The sequence below is a fragment of the Saimiri boliviensis genome, chromosome 19 (genome assembly GCF_048565385.1).
Source record: "Saimiri boliviensis isolate mSaiBol1 chromosome 19, mSaiBol1.pri, whole genome shotgun sequence".
In the NCBI taxonomy this organism is placed as follows: Eukaryota; Metazoa; Chordata; class Mammalia; order Primates; family Cebidae; genus Saimiri; species Saimiri boliviensis.
The window spans coordinates 16,305,106-16,318,388 of record NC_133467.1 but is presented as its reverse complement, the minus strand read 5'-3'; the positions used below and the strand labels follow the sequence as shown (position 1 = coordinate 16,318,388).

At 38.0% G+C, this 13,283-nt stretch overlaps 1 protein-coding gene across 3 annotated transcripts in view; it reads right to left on the bottom strand.

The window, feature by feature from the left end:
- The window catches only part of LOC101049252 (quinone oxidoreductase-like protein 2), a 51,415-nt gene that overhangs the window by 19,782 nt on the left and 18,350 nt on the right, over positions 1–13,283 (bottom strand). The window contains exon 10 of one of the 3 annotated variants that reach the window (XR_012514954.1): positions 3,566–3,722. The exons of 1 other annotated variant lie outside the window; for it this stretch is intronic. Coding sequence is in view for 1 of the 2 variants with exons in the window: in XM_010336171.3 (XP_010334473.2) it covers positions 3,654–3,722 (69 nt within the window). In the remaining variant the exon portion in view is untranslated. Of the gene's footprint in view, positions 1–1,990; positions 3,723–13,283 lie in introns of those variants that run through there. One more of the 3 variants, XM_010336171.3, reaches the window with a different exon arrangement.

Below are 13,283 nucleotides of genomic sequence, written 5' to 3'. Positions count from 1 at the left end.
TTCAGACTAACTAATGGCTCAGATGGTAGAACAACCAAACGATGACTAAAATATGAGTCAAATGCTTTCAAATCAAATCATTCCAATGAAACAGGAACAGAGGCAAGCAGAGAACAGGTCATTAGAGGTTCTAACCAAAACTTGTTAAATCTAAAAAACCTCACTCTCCTAAATGACTGCCTCTTTCTATCTAAAGTCATTTTGATGTTAGTGAACTGGGGACAATAGATCTTTATTACTTGTGACACCTACTGATCAGCTCTCAGCAGCGGAAAAGGCAGCTCCTGGCTGGGCTTATATACTTTTTCCAATCCTAATTTGTCTTCTCTCTCACAATCTATCCAGCATGTCTTCAGTGATGCCAAAGGCTGTTATAAAACTCTAAAATAAGGCTCAAAGTTTACTTTCTTAATATTTTTGAAAACCAACTTTCATTTAAATATAAAAATAGCTCATATTAAAATGAAATGGGGTTGGGGGAAGGGAGGTGAGAGCCTATTATGAAATGGAATCACAGGGCATGAAGCTCCCAGAAGGCTGAAACTAACCCCCTGTGACACGGAAGAGGTGGCAGCATGTGCGCTGGCCCTCGTGGAAGTACCATGTGGCCCACAACACACTCGTGGGTGATTTCCCTGACATCTTTCTCCTCCCCCTTCCTTCTGCTAATTTCTTTGTTTTGAATTCTTTCCTCAAATGTTAATCCCTATCTTACCATTCTATTCTTCCAAAAAAATATGTATTTTTCTAAACAAAGCCTCTTACCACATTTATTGGAAGCAGACTTCATCAAGAATAAGTGGAAGTACACACATGTCTCTGTTGTGTCAGGTGCCTGTTTTTATCCCTATGCCACCTCCTCCTTTTTGAGAATTATCACTCGTGCAATAGGAGGAATAGAGCACAATGCTTAGCACCCAGCAAAAGTACAGGACCTCTCCCAGAAAACCAGGATGCCAACAGAGACTGGAGCTGACTTCAGCCTAAGCTAGGCAGGCTACACACATTCCCTGTTCTCCACCCTGAATGGATTCACTTAGAAAGGAGGATAACATGATTTTTTAAAACATTTTTTATTGCTATAAGACATATATATAATTTGTCATTTTTACCATTTTTAAGTGTACAGCTAAGCAGTGTTAAGTACCTTCCCATTGTTGCACAATCGTAATCACCATACACCTCCAAAACTTTCCATCTTCCTAAATGGAAACATTGTATCATTAAACAATAACTCTCCATTCTCTCCTCCCCAGCTTGCAACTGTCATTCCATATGCTGCACACTGAGTATCCCTTTTCTAAAATTCTTTTTTTTTTTTTTTTAATGAGACAGAGCTTTACTCTTATTGCCCAGGCTGGGGTGCAGTGGCACAATCCCGGCTCACTGTAACCTCTGCCTCCTGGGTTCAAGTGATTCTTCTGCCTCAGCCTCCTGAAAAGCTGAGATTACAGGCACGTGCCACCATGCCCAGCTAATTTCTTGTATTTTTTTTTAGTAGAGACAGGGTTTCACGATGTTGGCCAGGTTGGTCTCAAACTCTTAACCTCAGATAATCTGCCTGCCTCTGCCTCCTAAAGTGCTGGGATTACAGGCGTGAGCCACTGTGCCTGGCCCTATCCAAAATTCTTGAGATCAGAAGTGTTTTGGACTTCAGATTTTTTCAGAGTTTGGAATATTCGCATTATGCCAGTTGAGCAGCCCAAATCCAAAAATCTAAAATCTGAACGGTTCCAATGAGCATCTTCTTGGAGCATCATGTCAACATTCAAAAAGTTTCAGATTTTGGAGCATTTCCCATTTCAGATTTGGGATGTCAACCTGTACTTCCTGTTTCTATGAATTTCACTACTCTAGGCACTTCATATAAGTGGAATCACATAGTATGTCCTTTTCTATCTGGCTTATTTCACATATAATATCTTCAAGCTTCATCATACTGTAGCACATGTCAGAATTTCATTCCTTTTTAAGGCTGAATAATATTCCATTATGTGTATACCACATTTTGTTTATTCATTCATCCATCGATAGACATTTGGGTGTTTCCAGAGCAACATATTCTTAATTTAATCCCACAATTCCGGACTTACAGGTAATTTAAATTCAATTCGACTTACTGAGCATTTGCTAAGGGTAACTCCCTATGGGAACTACTGTGGGAAGCACAGGGGTAAATCATACATGGTGCCTGCCCTCAAGGAATTTACGATACACTGGGAAAAGAGAAGAGAAAGCAGTAGAAGTAACCAGCATTTGCTAATTCCTTGCTATGTGCCAGGTGCTTTACCCAATCACTGCATGTAAAGCTCCCAATGACTCGGCAAGGTAAATATTGTAATATCCACTTTATATAAGAAGAAAAACGAAGGCACTGAGACCTTAAGTAACCACCTCCAAAGCTGGGATTTAAACTTACATCTTGGATTCCGAGGCCTATATTTATTCCACTACACATGTCGTTCCTTGTGATTCAAGGCCGAATTTGACAACTGCTGGGGAAGAAGCTACAGGAAGGTACAAGAGAAGGTACAGGAAGAAAAGACTGCCCCTTGCCTGATGGTAAAGGCACATGACAGGGCTAGGTGTTAGAGGTCAGGAAGGTTTATGTTTGACAGAAATGGAGGGTGGAAAAAACTGCACAAGCAGAGCAAAATAAGAGAGGCAGGAAAGTTCAGTACATACTTTAGGCCCAGTGGAACTGTGGGCCATAAGGCTGCAAAGCGGTGCTGGGAAAAGTCATCGTCATAATGAAATGCTAGCTCAAAGAGTCTGAACTCCACCATCAGGAAATGGTGAGCCACTGTAGGTTTTCTGAAATGGGACATGGTCAGAGTTATACTTCGGGAAGATCACCATGGCAATAAGGCATCACAAGGATGGAGGTGGTGAGGGTAGTTTTTTTTTTTTTTTTTTTTTTTTTTTTGAGACGGAGTTTTGCTCTTGTTACCCAGGCTGGAGTGCAATGGCGCGATCTTGGCTCACCGCAACCTCTGCCTCCTGGGTTCAGGCAATTCTCCTGCCTCAGCCTCCTGAGTAGCTGGGACTACAGGAACGCGCCACCATGCCCAGCTAATTTTTTGTATGTTTAGTAGAGATGGGGTTTCACCATGTTGACCGGGATGGTCTCCATCTCTTGACCTCATGATCCACCTGCCTCAGCCTCCCAAAGTGCTGGGATTACAGGCGTGAGCCACCGCGCCCGGCGAGGGTAGTTTAAAGGTAGGAAAAGCAGTTAGAAGGTCACTGGTGACAGCAAATGAGGTATAAATAGAATGAAAAAGAGGATATGGATGTGAGAGATATCTCAGAGGTAGGAATGACAGAACTTGGCAATAGTGATTTCATAACGCATTTCATAAAGCATCAAGTAGGCTGACCATACCTTCTGATTTGCCTGGGGTATGTCTTCCTGATGTAAGGACTAATGGCATCCTTTCACTCTCAAAAAGGCCCAAGTTTGGACAAGAAATTATATAACCATATTAATTAGGAGCAATTAGTAAACAGAATCAAAGTTAACTCCAGGATTTTAAACCTGGATTAGTAAGGAAAGTGGTAACACCTTTGGAAACATAGAAGGGAAATCAGGTTTCCAGGAAAGACGCTGAGTTTTGATCTGGACATGTTAACTTTGCTGCTGAGGTGAGGATTTATTTAAGAGCAAGAAGCACCTTGCCCATGGATTTCCCCTGTATCACATGAAGGAAGGCATCATTGACCTAAAACAAAACGCAAAAGAATGTAGTCAGATTTGCATATATGGATATTTCAACAAACATTTGTTGCTGGTTCACTTACTAAGATAACTAACATATTAAGATGTATCTCCAATGAACTATAAATAACTAACTATGCAACACTAACTAATTATCACAAATGCAAAGGAAAACAATAACATTCAAGAATGACCCAAGCTCAGTATTTCTATCTAAATGTGTAATTCTCAGTGTTGTCAAATACATGCCAGACAGTAAAAAGTCCTAGACTTTTCCATATTCCACTGTAATAGTTCTTCGTTTTCTAGCTTTTGAAACAATGGAGCCACTGACAGAAGAATCAATATTTTTATGTTTAATAATTTTTGTTGTTTTATTAAAATTGTCCTGTTTCCTATGTAACTGAAATTGTAATCTATCTTGAATCTTTTTTAGGAAGTAAAAGGTTACAAAACATATTTAAAGCAGCTACAGTAATCAAGGCATTGTCATATTGGTGAAAGAACAAACAGATCAATGGAATAGAACAGAGAGTCCAAAAATAGATCCATACAAATATAGTCAACTGATCTTTGACAAGAGAGCAAAGCAATTCAATGGAGACAGAACAGTCTTTCAACAAATGGTGCCAGAAAAACTGGATATCACATGCAAAAATATGAGTCTAGATACGGATCTGATACTCTTCACAAAAACCACCTCAAAATGGATCACAGACCTTAAATGTAAAATGCAAAACTAGAAAACTTCCAGAAGAAAATATGGGGAAAAATCTAGGTCACCGTGGTTTAGAAATGAGTTTTTACATACAGCACCAAAAAAGCACAATCCATGAAAAAAAAAAAAAATTGGTAAGTTGTCTCCTTAAAGTTAAAAACGTATGCTCTGCAAAAGGCATTGTTAAAAGAATGAAAAGACAAGCCACAGTCAGGGAGAAAAATCTCTGCAAAACACATATCTGATAAATAACTTGATCTAAAATATACACAGAATTCTTAAAACTTAACAATAAAAAGCAGGCAAAAGATCTGAACAGACATGTCACCAAAAAAGATATACAGATGGCAAATAAGCATATAAAAAGATGCCCAACAGCATGTGTCACTAGCGAACTGCAAATTAAAACAACAATGAGATACCACCACATACCTGCCAGAATGGCTAAAATCCAAAACACTAACAGCAAATGCTGGTGAGGATGTGGAGCAATAGAAACTCCCATTTGCTGCTAGAGGGAATACAAAATGGTACAGTTGCTTTGGAAAACAATTTAACAGTTTCTTACAGAACTAAACACATCCTCACCATACAATCCAGCAATTTCACTCCTAGGTATTTACCCAAATGATCCAAAAACTTATGTCCACACAAAAGCCTGCACATAAGTGTGTATAGCTGCTTTATTGACAATTGCCAAAACTTGAAAACAACCAAGATGTCCTTAAATAGGTGAATGGAAAAACAACCTGTGGTACATCCATACAATGAAATATCATCCTGTGATAAGAAGAAATGATCCATCAAGCCAAGAAGAGACATGGAGGAACCTTAAGTGCATATTTCTAAGTGAAAGAAGCCAGTGTGAAAAGGCTACGTGCAGTCTGAATCCAACCATATAAATTCAGAAAAAGGCGAAACTGCAGAGAAAGTAAAAGAATCAGTGGCTGCCAGAGATTGAGGGGCTGGGGGTAAGGATGACTATGTAGAGTGTGGGGGATTTTTTTAGAGCCGTGAAGCAATTAAATCTAGACAAAAAGCAATTAAATCTAGACAAAAGTGATAGTAGCATGACAAATGTGGAAGAAGACTTTTGCAAAGTCTCAAACTAACATCTAGAGCTTTGCCACTCAAAGGGCGGTTCAAGAACCCCAGGCTTCTGCATCACCTAAGAGCTTATTAGAAAGGCGCGATCTAGAGTCCCATCCTATCCCCATTGAATCATAATCTGAATCTTAACAAGATTGCCAGGTGATTTGTATGCACATCAACGTTTCAGAATACACAAGGAACGTTTGCAACTTAGTAAGAAAAAGACAGGAAGGCCAGGCATGATGATTCATACCTGTCATCCCAGCACTTCGGGAAGCCAAGTTGGGAGGATCACTTGAAACCAGGAGTTGGAGGCCAGCCTGGGCATCACAGGGAGACCCATCTCTATTAAAATTGTTTCTAAAATTAGCTGGGCATGGTGGCACATGCCTGTAGTCCCAGTTACTCAGGAGGCTGAGGCAGGAAGTCACTTGAACTTGGGAGAATTGCTTGAGGCCCAGAGGTAGGCTTCAATGAACCAAGATCCCATCACTGCACTCCAACCTGGGTGACAGTGCAAGACCTCATCTCAAATAAACAAGAACAAAACCCAAAGAGACAGGAAGCCAAACAGAAGACTACATCAAGAGCTTAAATTGCAATTCAAAGCACTGGAAACCTGAATGGATACCAAATATGTAAAGAGATGCTTAAATGTATGAGAAATCAGGAAAATTCAAATGAAAATAGTAAGATGCCACTTTACACCTTATCAGTTTGGCAAAAATCTGAATGTTGGACATATCAACAGGGTGGCAAATAGACAAGAATTCTCATGTGCTGCTGACAGAGGCACAAACTGGTCAAGTCATTCTAGAGAGTAATCAGCAGTCAAATTAAGTATGCATACATCCTATGACCCAACAATCTACACCTGGGAAAATAACCCCAAAGTGACCTTTGCACAAGTCCCTAAGGTTACACATATAAGGCTGTTTACTGCTGTACTGATTATTATGGCTTGATTAGGGAATCAAGTCAACCTCAACGTTCATCAGTAGAGAATGAATCTGTAAACTGTGGTGGATGCACATCACGCACCACGATGTAGCAGTGGGAAGCAATGAACTGGATACAGGAACAGCAACACAGATGGATCTTAAAAAGACAGCACTGAGAGAGTTTATGAAACAGAACAAGGTCTGGTGCCTAACACCATTTATGTAACTTAAAAAGAAATTAACACACAAATTAACTCTATTTGTTTTACAAGGAAATGTAAATCCAAAGATACATGTCAAACTCATCAGACTGGCTCAGAAGGAAGGAAAAAGAGTGGGGAGAGGCAGTGGGAAATGAGGGTAAAGGGAATAAGTAAATACAGACATTCATAAAATTACCGACATAAGAACAAAAGATCAGCTTTCCATGACCCAACAATGAAAATGTGCTTTGAAATGAAGAGTATGATTAATCAACCCTTTCCATTTGAGATTCTCCAAAAAAAAAAAAAATACGAAAAATAAAGTAAAATGAGTACAGGAACAAATCAATCATGGTAATCTCTCTGCTGTATGAAATCCCTGGTTTCAAAAACATCTATCTTTCAGAGCTCTGTGCCTTACAGAGACCTTTCCCATCTAAGCGAATTTAGACTCTCGACAAGGAGGTGGAAGAGGTCTAAGACAGATGTTTGAAACACTCATCCCACTTGTCAGTCATTTCCAGGTGACTCACAGCTGCATCAGTCTCCCTGTCAGTTAGAAGTCACTTGTTCCCAGAGATGTGTCATAGCCCAACAATAGAAAATACTTGAGAAAACAAATATTATTAGAGCTAGTGATACTTTTTTGCTGGCATCTTAAGGGAATGAAGGATCTTCTGCAAATAAATGTTAACATAAAAAGAAAGCTGTCCCCTCAAATGCTCAAGCTAATTTTAATCATGTTGCATATGAATCTTTATTAGAATGTGTCACATATTTCTGTGACTTCTATATCAGAGAATACTGGGGGAAAGCATAATCTTCTCGTTCCATGACTTGAGCATTTCAAAATTTTGAACATCCATTATTTTATCTTCTGTTTTTCCGATATTCTGTAGCCTCTCCATGTCCAGTTGCCACTTCTGTTGTAACTGTAACTGCTTCTAAAAATAACCCAACTCTGTCCCTTTCTACCTGGTGGTCTCTGTCCGGGCAGGGACAACACACTGACTCCCAGTGGTGTTAAGGACTGGAATTTTAATCACAGTAATAAGGATCTGAGTGAGAAACTGAAAAGTAAAGCTTTAGACCAGTCTTTTGATAGCTACTTCAGATAGCCTAGGGACACTTTCCTCCTGGATTACGCAGGCTGTGTTACAGAGAGGAAGACTGTACAATACTGATGCCTAGATATAACAGATACACAGGCTGTTCCCAGTACCCTCATTTTCTGCCTTCATTTGGATGAAGCCATAATTAAATTTGTCTCTGGAGAAATGCAACCTGGCACTTGGAGCAGGCTAAGAACATTGCTTTTGTTTTAGGATATGAAGGTTCTGCTGTTGGAATTTTTAACTAGTTCTTCAATCAGGAATAATCAAAGTAACTTAGAGTTTTCTAAATATATCATATTGATGTGTGCATTCATTAGAAACTGGCTCTTCCCCTGAGATCTTCCCAACTAAAAAATAAACTCTTTATGAGCAAGACTAAATCCTACTTTTTATTGACTGACATACAGTGAAGGTTTGATGAATAAATTACAAATTAATGAATATACCTGAGATGAGTGGGACTGGGTTTTTTTTTCTATTAGTTTTTGAAGTCAGGTGGTTTTTGATTGCATGGATAAGTTACTTAGTGGTGATTACTGAGATTTTAGTGTACCCATCACCCAGCAGTATACATGGTACCCAATATGTAGCCTTTTATCCATCCCCGCCACAAACTTGCGCCACACCAAGACCCCAAAGTTCATTAACGTCACTCTTAGGCCGTTGAGTCCTCATAGCTTAGCTCCCACTTATAAGTGAGAAGATACGATATTTGATTTTCCATTCCTGAGTTACTTCACTTAGAATGACCTCCAGCTTCATCAAGTTGCTGCAAAAGGCATTTTAAAAATTTCTTTTTGTGGCTGAGAATTCCAGGATGTACATTTACCACATTTTCTTTATCCACTCACTGGTTAATGGGCACTTAGGTGGGTTCTATATCTCTGCAATTGCAAATTATGCAGCTAAAAACATGCATATGTATATCTTTTTCATATAATAACTTCTTGTCCTTTGTGTAGCTACCCAATAGTGTGATTGCTGGAGTGAATGACAGCTCTACTTTTAGTTCTTTAAGGAAATCTCCACACTGTTTTCCATAGTGATTGTACTAATTTACATTCCCACCAGCAGTGTAAAAGTGTTACCTTTTTACCACATCCACACCAACATCTATTGTTTTTTAACTTTTTAATTATGGCCATTCTTGCAGCAGTAACATGCTATCTTGTGATTTTTATTTGCATTTCCCTGATTATTAGTGATGTTGAGCATTTTTTCATATGTTTGTTGGCTGTTTGTATATCTCCTTTTGAGAAATGTCTATTCATGTCCTTCCCCCACTTTTAATGGAATTATTTGTTTCTTTGTTGCTGATTTGTTTGAGCTCCTTGTAGATTCTGGTTACTAGTCCTTTGTCAGATGCATAGTTTGCAAATATTTTCTCCCACTCCGCGGGGAGTCTGTTTACTCTGGTGATTTTTTTTTTTTTTTTGCTGTGCAGAAGCTTTCTAGTTTAATTAGGTCCCATCTATTTATCTTTTGTTGCATTTGCTTTTGGGGTCTTAGTCACGATTTATTTGCCTAAGCCAATGTCTACAAGAGTTTTTCTGATGTTATCTTCTAGAAGTTTTTCAGGTCTTAGATTTAAGTCTTTGATCCATATTGAGTTGATTTTTGTATAAGATGAGAGACGGGGATCCAGTTTGTTTTTTCTACATGTGGCCTGCCAGTTTTCCCAGTACCATTTACTAAATGGGGTCTCCTTTCCCTAATTCATGTTTTTGTATGCTTTGTTGAAGATTGGTTGACTATAAGAATTGAGCTTTATTTCTAGGTTCTCTATTCTGTTCCATTGGTCTATGTGCCTATTTTTAAACCAGTCGCATGCTGTTTTGGCAACTATGGCCTTGTAGTATAATTTGAAGTCAGGTAATGTGATACCTCCAGATTTGTTCTTTTTGCTTAGTATTGCTTTGGCTATGTGGGCATTTTTTTGGTTCCATATGAATTTGGGGAATTTTTTTCTAGTTATGTGAAGAATAATATTTTGATAGGAATTGCAATGAATCTGTAGATTGCTATGGGCAGGAGGTCATTATCATAACATTGATTGTTCCCATCCATGAACATGGGATGTGTTTCCATTTGATTGTGTCATTTATGATTTCTTTCAACAGTGTTTTGCAGTTTTCTTTGTAAAGATCTTTCACCTCCTTGGTTAAGCATATTCCTAGGGTTTTTGAGGCGTTTTTGTGTTGCTTTTTTTTTTTTTTGTAGCTGTTATAAAAGGGACTGAATTCTTGATTTGATTCTCAGCTTAATCACTGTTGGTGTACAGTAGCGCAACTGATTTGTGTACAATGATTTTGTATCCTGAGAATTTACTGAATTCATTTCTCAGATCTAGGAGCCTTTTGGATGAGTCTTAAGGGTTTTCTGGGTATACAATCATATCATCAGCAAATGGCAACTGTTTGGCTTCCTCTTTTCCATTTTGGATATCCTTTATCTCCTTCTCTTGCCTGATTGCACTGGCTAGGATTTCCTGTACTATGTTAAATAGAAGTGCTGAAAGTGGGCATCCTTGTCTCATGCCAGTTCTCAACAGGAATACTTTCAACTTTTTCCCATTCAGTATAATGTTGACGGTGGGTTTGTCACAGATGGCTTTTATTACTTTGAGGTAGGTCCCTTCTAAGCCTGTTTTATTGAGGTTTTTATCATAAAGTGATGCTGGATTTTATCAAATGCTTTTTCTGCATCTATTGAAATGATCATATAGTTTTTGTTTTTAATTCTTTTTATGTGATGTACCACATTTATTGACTTGGTATGTATGACCACATTTCATCTCTGCATCCTTGGGATGAAACCCACTTGATCATGATGTGCTATCGTTTTGATGGGCTGTTAGATTTGGTTATCTAGTATTTTGTTAAGGACTTTTGCTCTATATTCACAAGGGAAATTAGTCTGTAGTTTACTTTTTTTGTTATGTCCTGTCTTGGTTTGGGTATTAGGGTGATATTGGCTTCATAGAATGACTTAGGAACCATTTCCTCTTTCTCTATCTTTTGGAATGGTTTCCATGGGATTGGTACCAATCCTTCTTTGAATGTCTGGCAGAATTCAGCTGTGAATCTATCTGGTCCTGGACTCCTTTTTGTTGGCAATTTTTTTTTTATTACTGATTCAATCTCTCTTCTTGTTATTGGTCTGTGCATGGTTTCTGTTTCTTCCTGATTTAATCCAGGAGGGTTGTATGTTTCTAGGAATTTATCCATTTCCTCTAGATTTTCTAGTTTGTACTCGTGTTCACAGTAGCCTTGAATGATCTTTTGTATTTCTGTAGTATCATTTGTAATATCTCCAGTTTCATTTCTAATTGAGCTTATTTGGATTTTCTCTCTTCTTTCCTTGGGTAATTTTGCTAATTGTCTACCAACTTTGTTTATCTTTTCAAAGAACCAGCTTTTGTTGCATTTACCTTTTGTATTCTGTTGTTGTTGTTTCAATTTCATTTTGCTCTGCTCTGATCTTTCTTATTTCTTTTCTTCTTCTGGGTTTGGGTTTAGTTTGTTCTTGTTCCTTGAGTGTAACATTGAGTTGTCAATTTGTGCACTCTCATGCTTTTTGATGTAGGCATTTAATGATATGAACTTCCCTCGTAGCACTTCTTTTGCTGTATCCCAGAGATTTTGATAAGTTGTGTCAGTATTATTCATTTCAAAGAATTTTTAATTTCCTTCTTGATTTCATTGTAAACCAAAAAATCATTCAAGAGCAGATTATTTAATTTCCATGTATTTGTATAGTTTTGAGGGTTGCTTTTGAAGTTGATTTCCAGTTTTATTCCACTGGGGTCTGAGAAGATACTTGATATGATTTTGATTTTCTTAAATTTATTGAGACTTGTTTTGTGACCTATAATATGGTCTATCTGGGAGAACATTCCATGTGCTGATGAGAAGAATGTACAGTACTACAGTTGTTGGGTACAATGTTCTGTAAATATCTGTTAAGTCTATTTGTTCTAGGGTATCGTTTAAGTCGATTGTTTCTTTGTTGACTTTCTGTCTTGATGATCTGTCTAGTGCTATGAGTGAAGTACTGAAGTCCCCTACTATTATTATATTACTATCTCATTTCTTAGGTCTAGCAGTAATTGTTTTGTAACTCTGGAAGCTCCGGTGTTAGAGGCATATAAATGCAGGATTATAATAACTTATTGTTGGACTGATCCTTTCGTCATCACATAATGTCCTTCTTTGTATTTTTTTAACTGTTGCTGCTTTAAAGTCTGTTTTGTCTACAAGAACAGCTACTCTTGCCTGCTTTTGGTTTCCATTTGTGTGGAACCTCTTTCTCCACCCCTTTATTTTGAATTTACATGAATCCTTTTGTGTTAAGAGAGTCATTTGAAGATAGCAAATATTTGGTTGGTGGCTCTTTATCCATTCTGCCATTCTGTATCTTTTAGGTGGAGCATTTAGGCCATTTACATTTGATGTTAACATTGAGGTGTTAGGTACTGTTCAACTCATCATATTAGTTGTTACCTAGATACTGTTATTTTCATTGTGCTATTGTCTTACAGACCCTGTGAGACTTATGCTTTAAGGAGGTTCAACCCCAGCCCACAGAAATGGGATTGTTTTAAAAAGGTAAAAACTTTTGGCTGGCAGTACGTTGTTAAGGTGAATTATATTCATCACATCATTGATCTAAGTTTATCTAAATCTTAGATCCTCTACAAATCTAATGGAATGGTGAACAATCAAGGAAACAACTGACAAGACTGTGTTTTGGCAGACGCAGAGCGACTGGAACTCTCATACACGGGGAATGCAAGATGGCACAAGCACTGTGGAAAATAGTTTGCCAATTTATTAAAAACTAAACATGTAGTAGCAAACCAATACAAGCAAAATCCCAAAATGTTAAAACAGACAGCTCAACTTTGGGGACGTTTGTATGCCAGAGCACCAGTTTCTAATCCAGAATACAGCAAAAGAAATAGAAAACCTATTTCCTATTCAGTCATAGAAAACCATATCCTATTCAGTCACAGGATATGGACTTCAGTACTTCACTCATAGCACTAGACAGATCATCAAGACAGAAAGTCAACGAAGAAACAATTGACTTAAACGATACCCTAGAACAAATAGACTTAACAGGTATTTACAGAACATTGTACCCAACAACTGTAGTACTCTACATTCTTCTCATCAGCACATGGAATATTCTCCAAGATAGACCATATTATAGGTCACAAAACAAGTCTCAATGTGATACGGGCTTTGGTAGGAATGTGGTATCAGTGGCCTTGTCTTCAGTCACAGGATATGGAAACTGAAACAGAATTGCTTCTGAATAACTGAGGCATAAAGAAAGAGCTGCTGATAACATTGAAGTTGCCCACTTTTGAAGGGACATCAACATCTGTTATTTTTAGAACTCTGCACAGATTTATTTTAGCATTATCATTAAGAAGCAGCTACAATTCAATCCTTGCCTCATATCATTCTTGCTTCATAATGTTATCTAGGC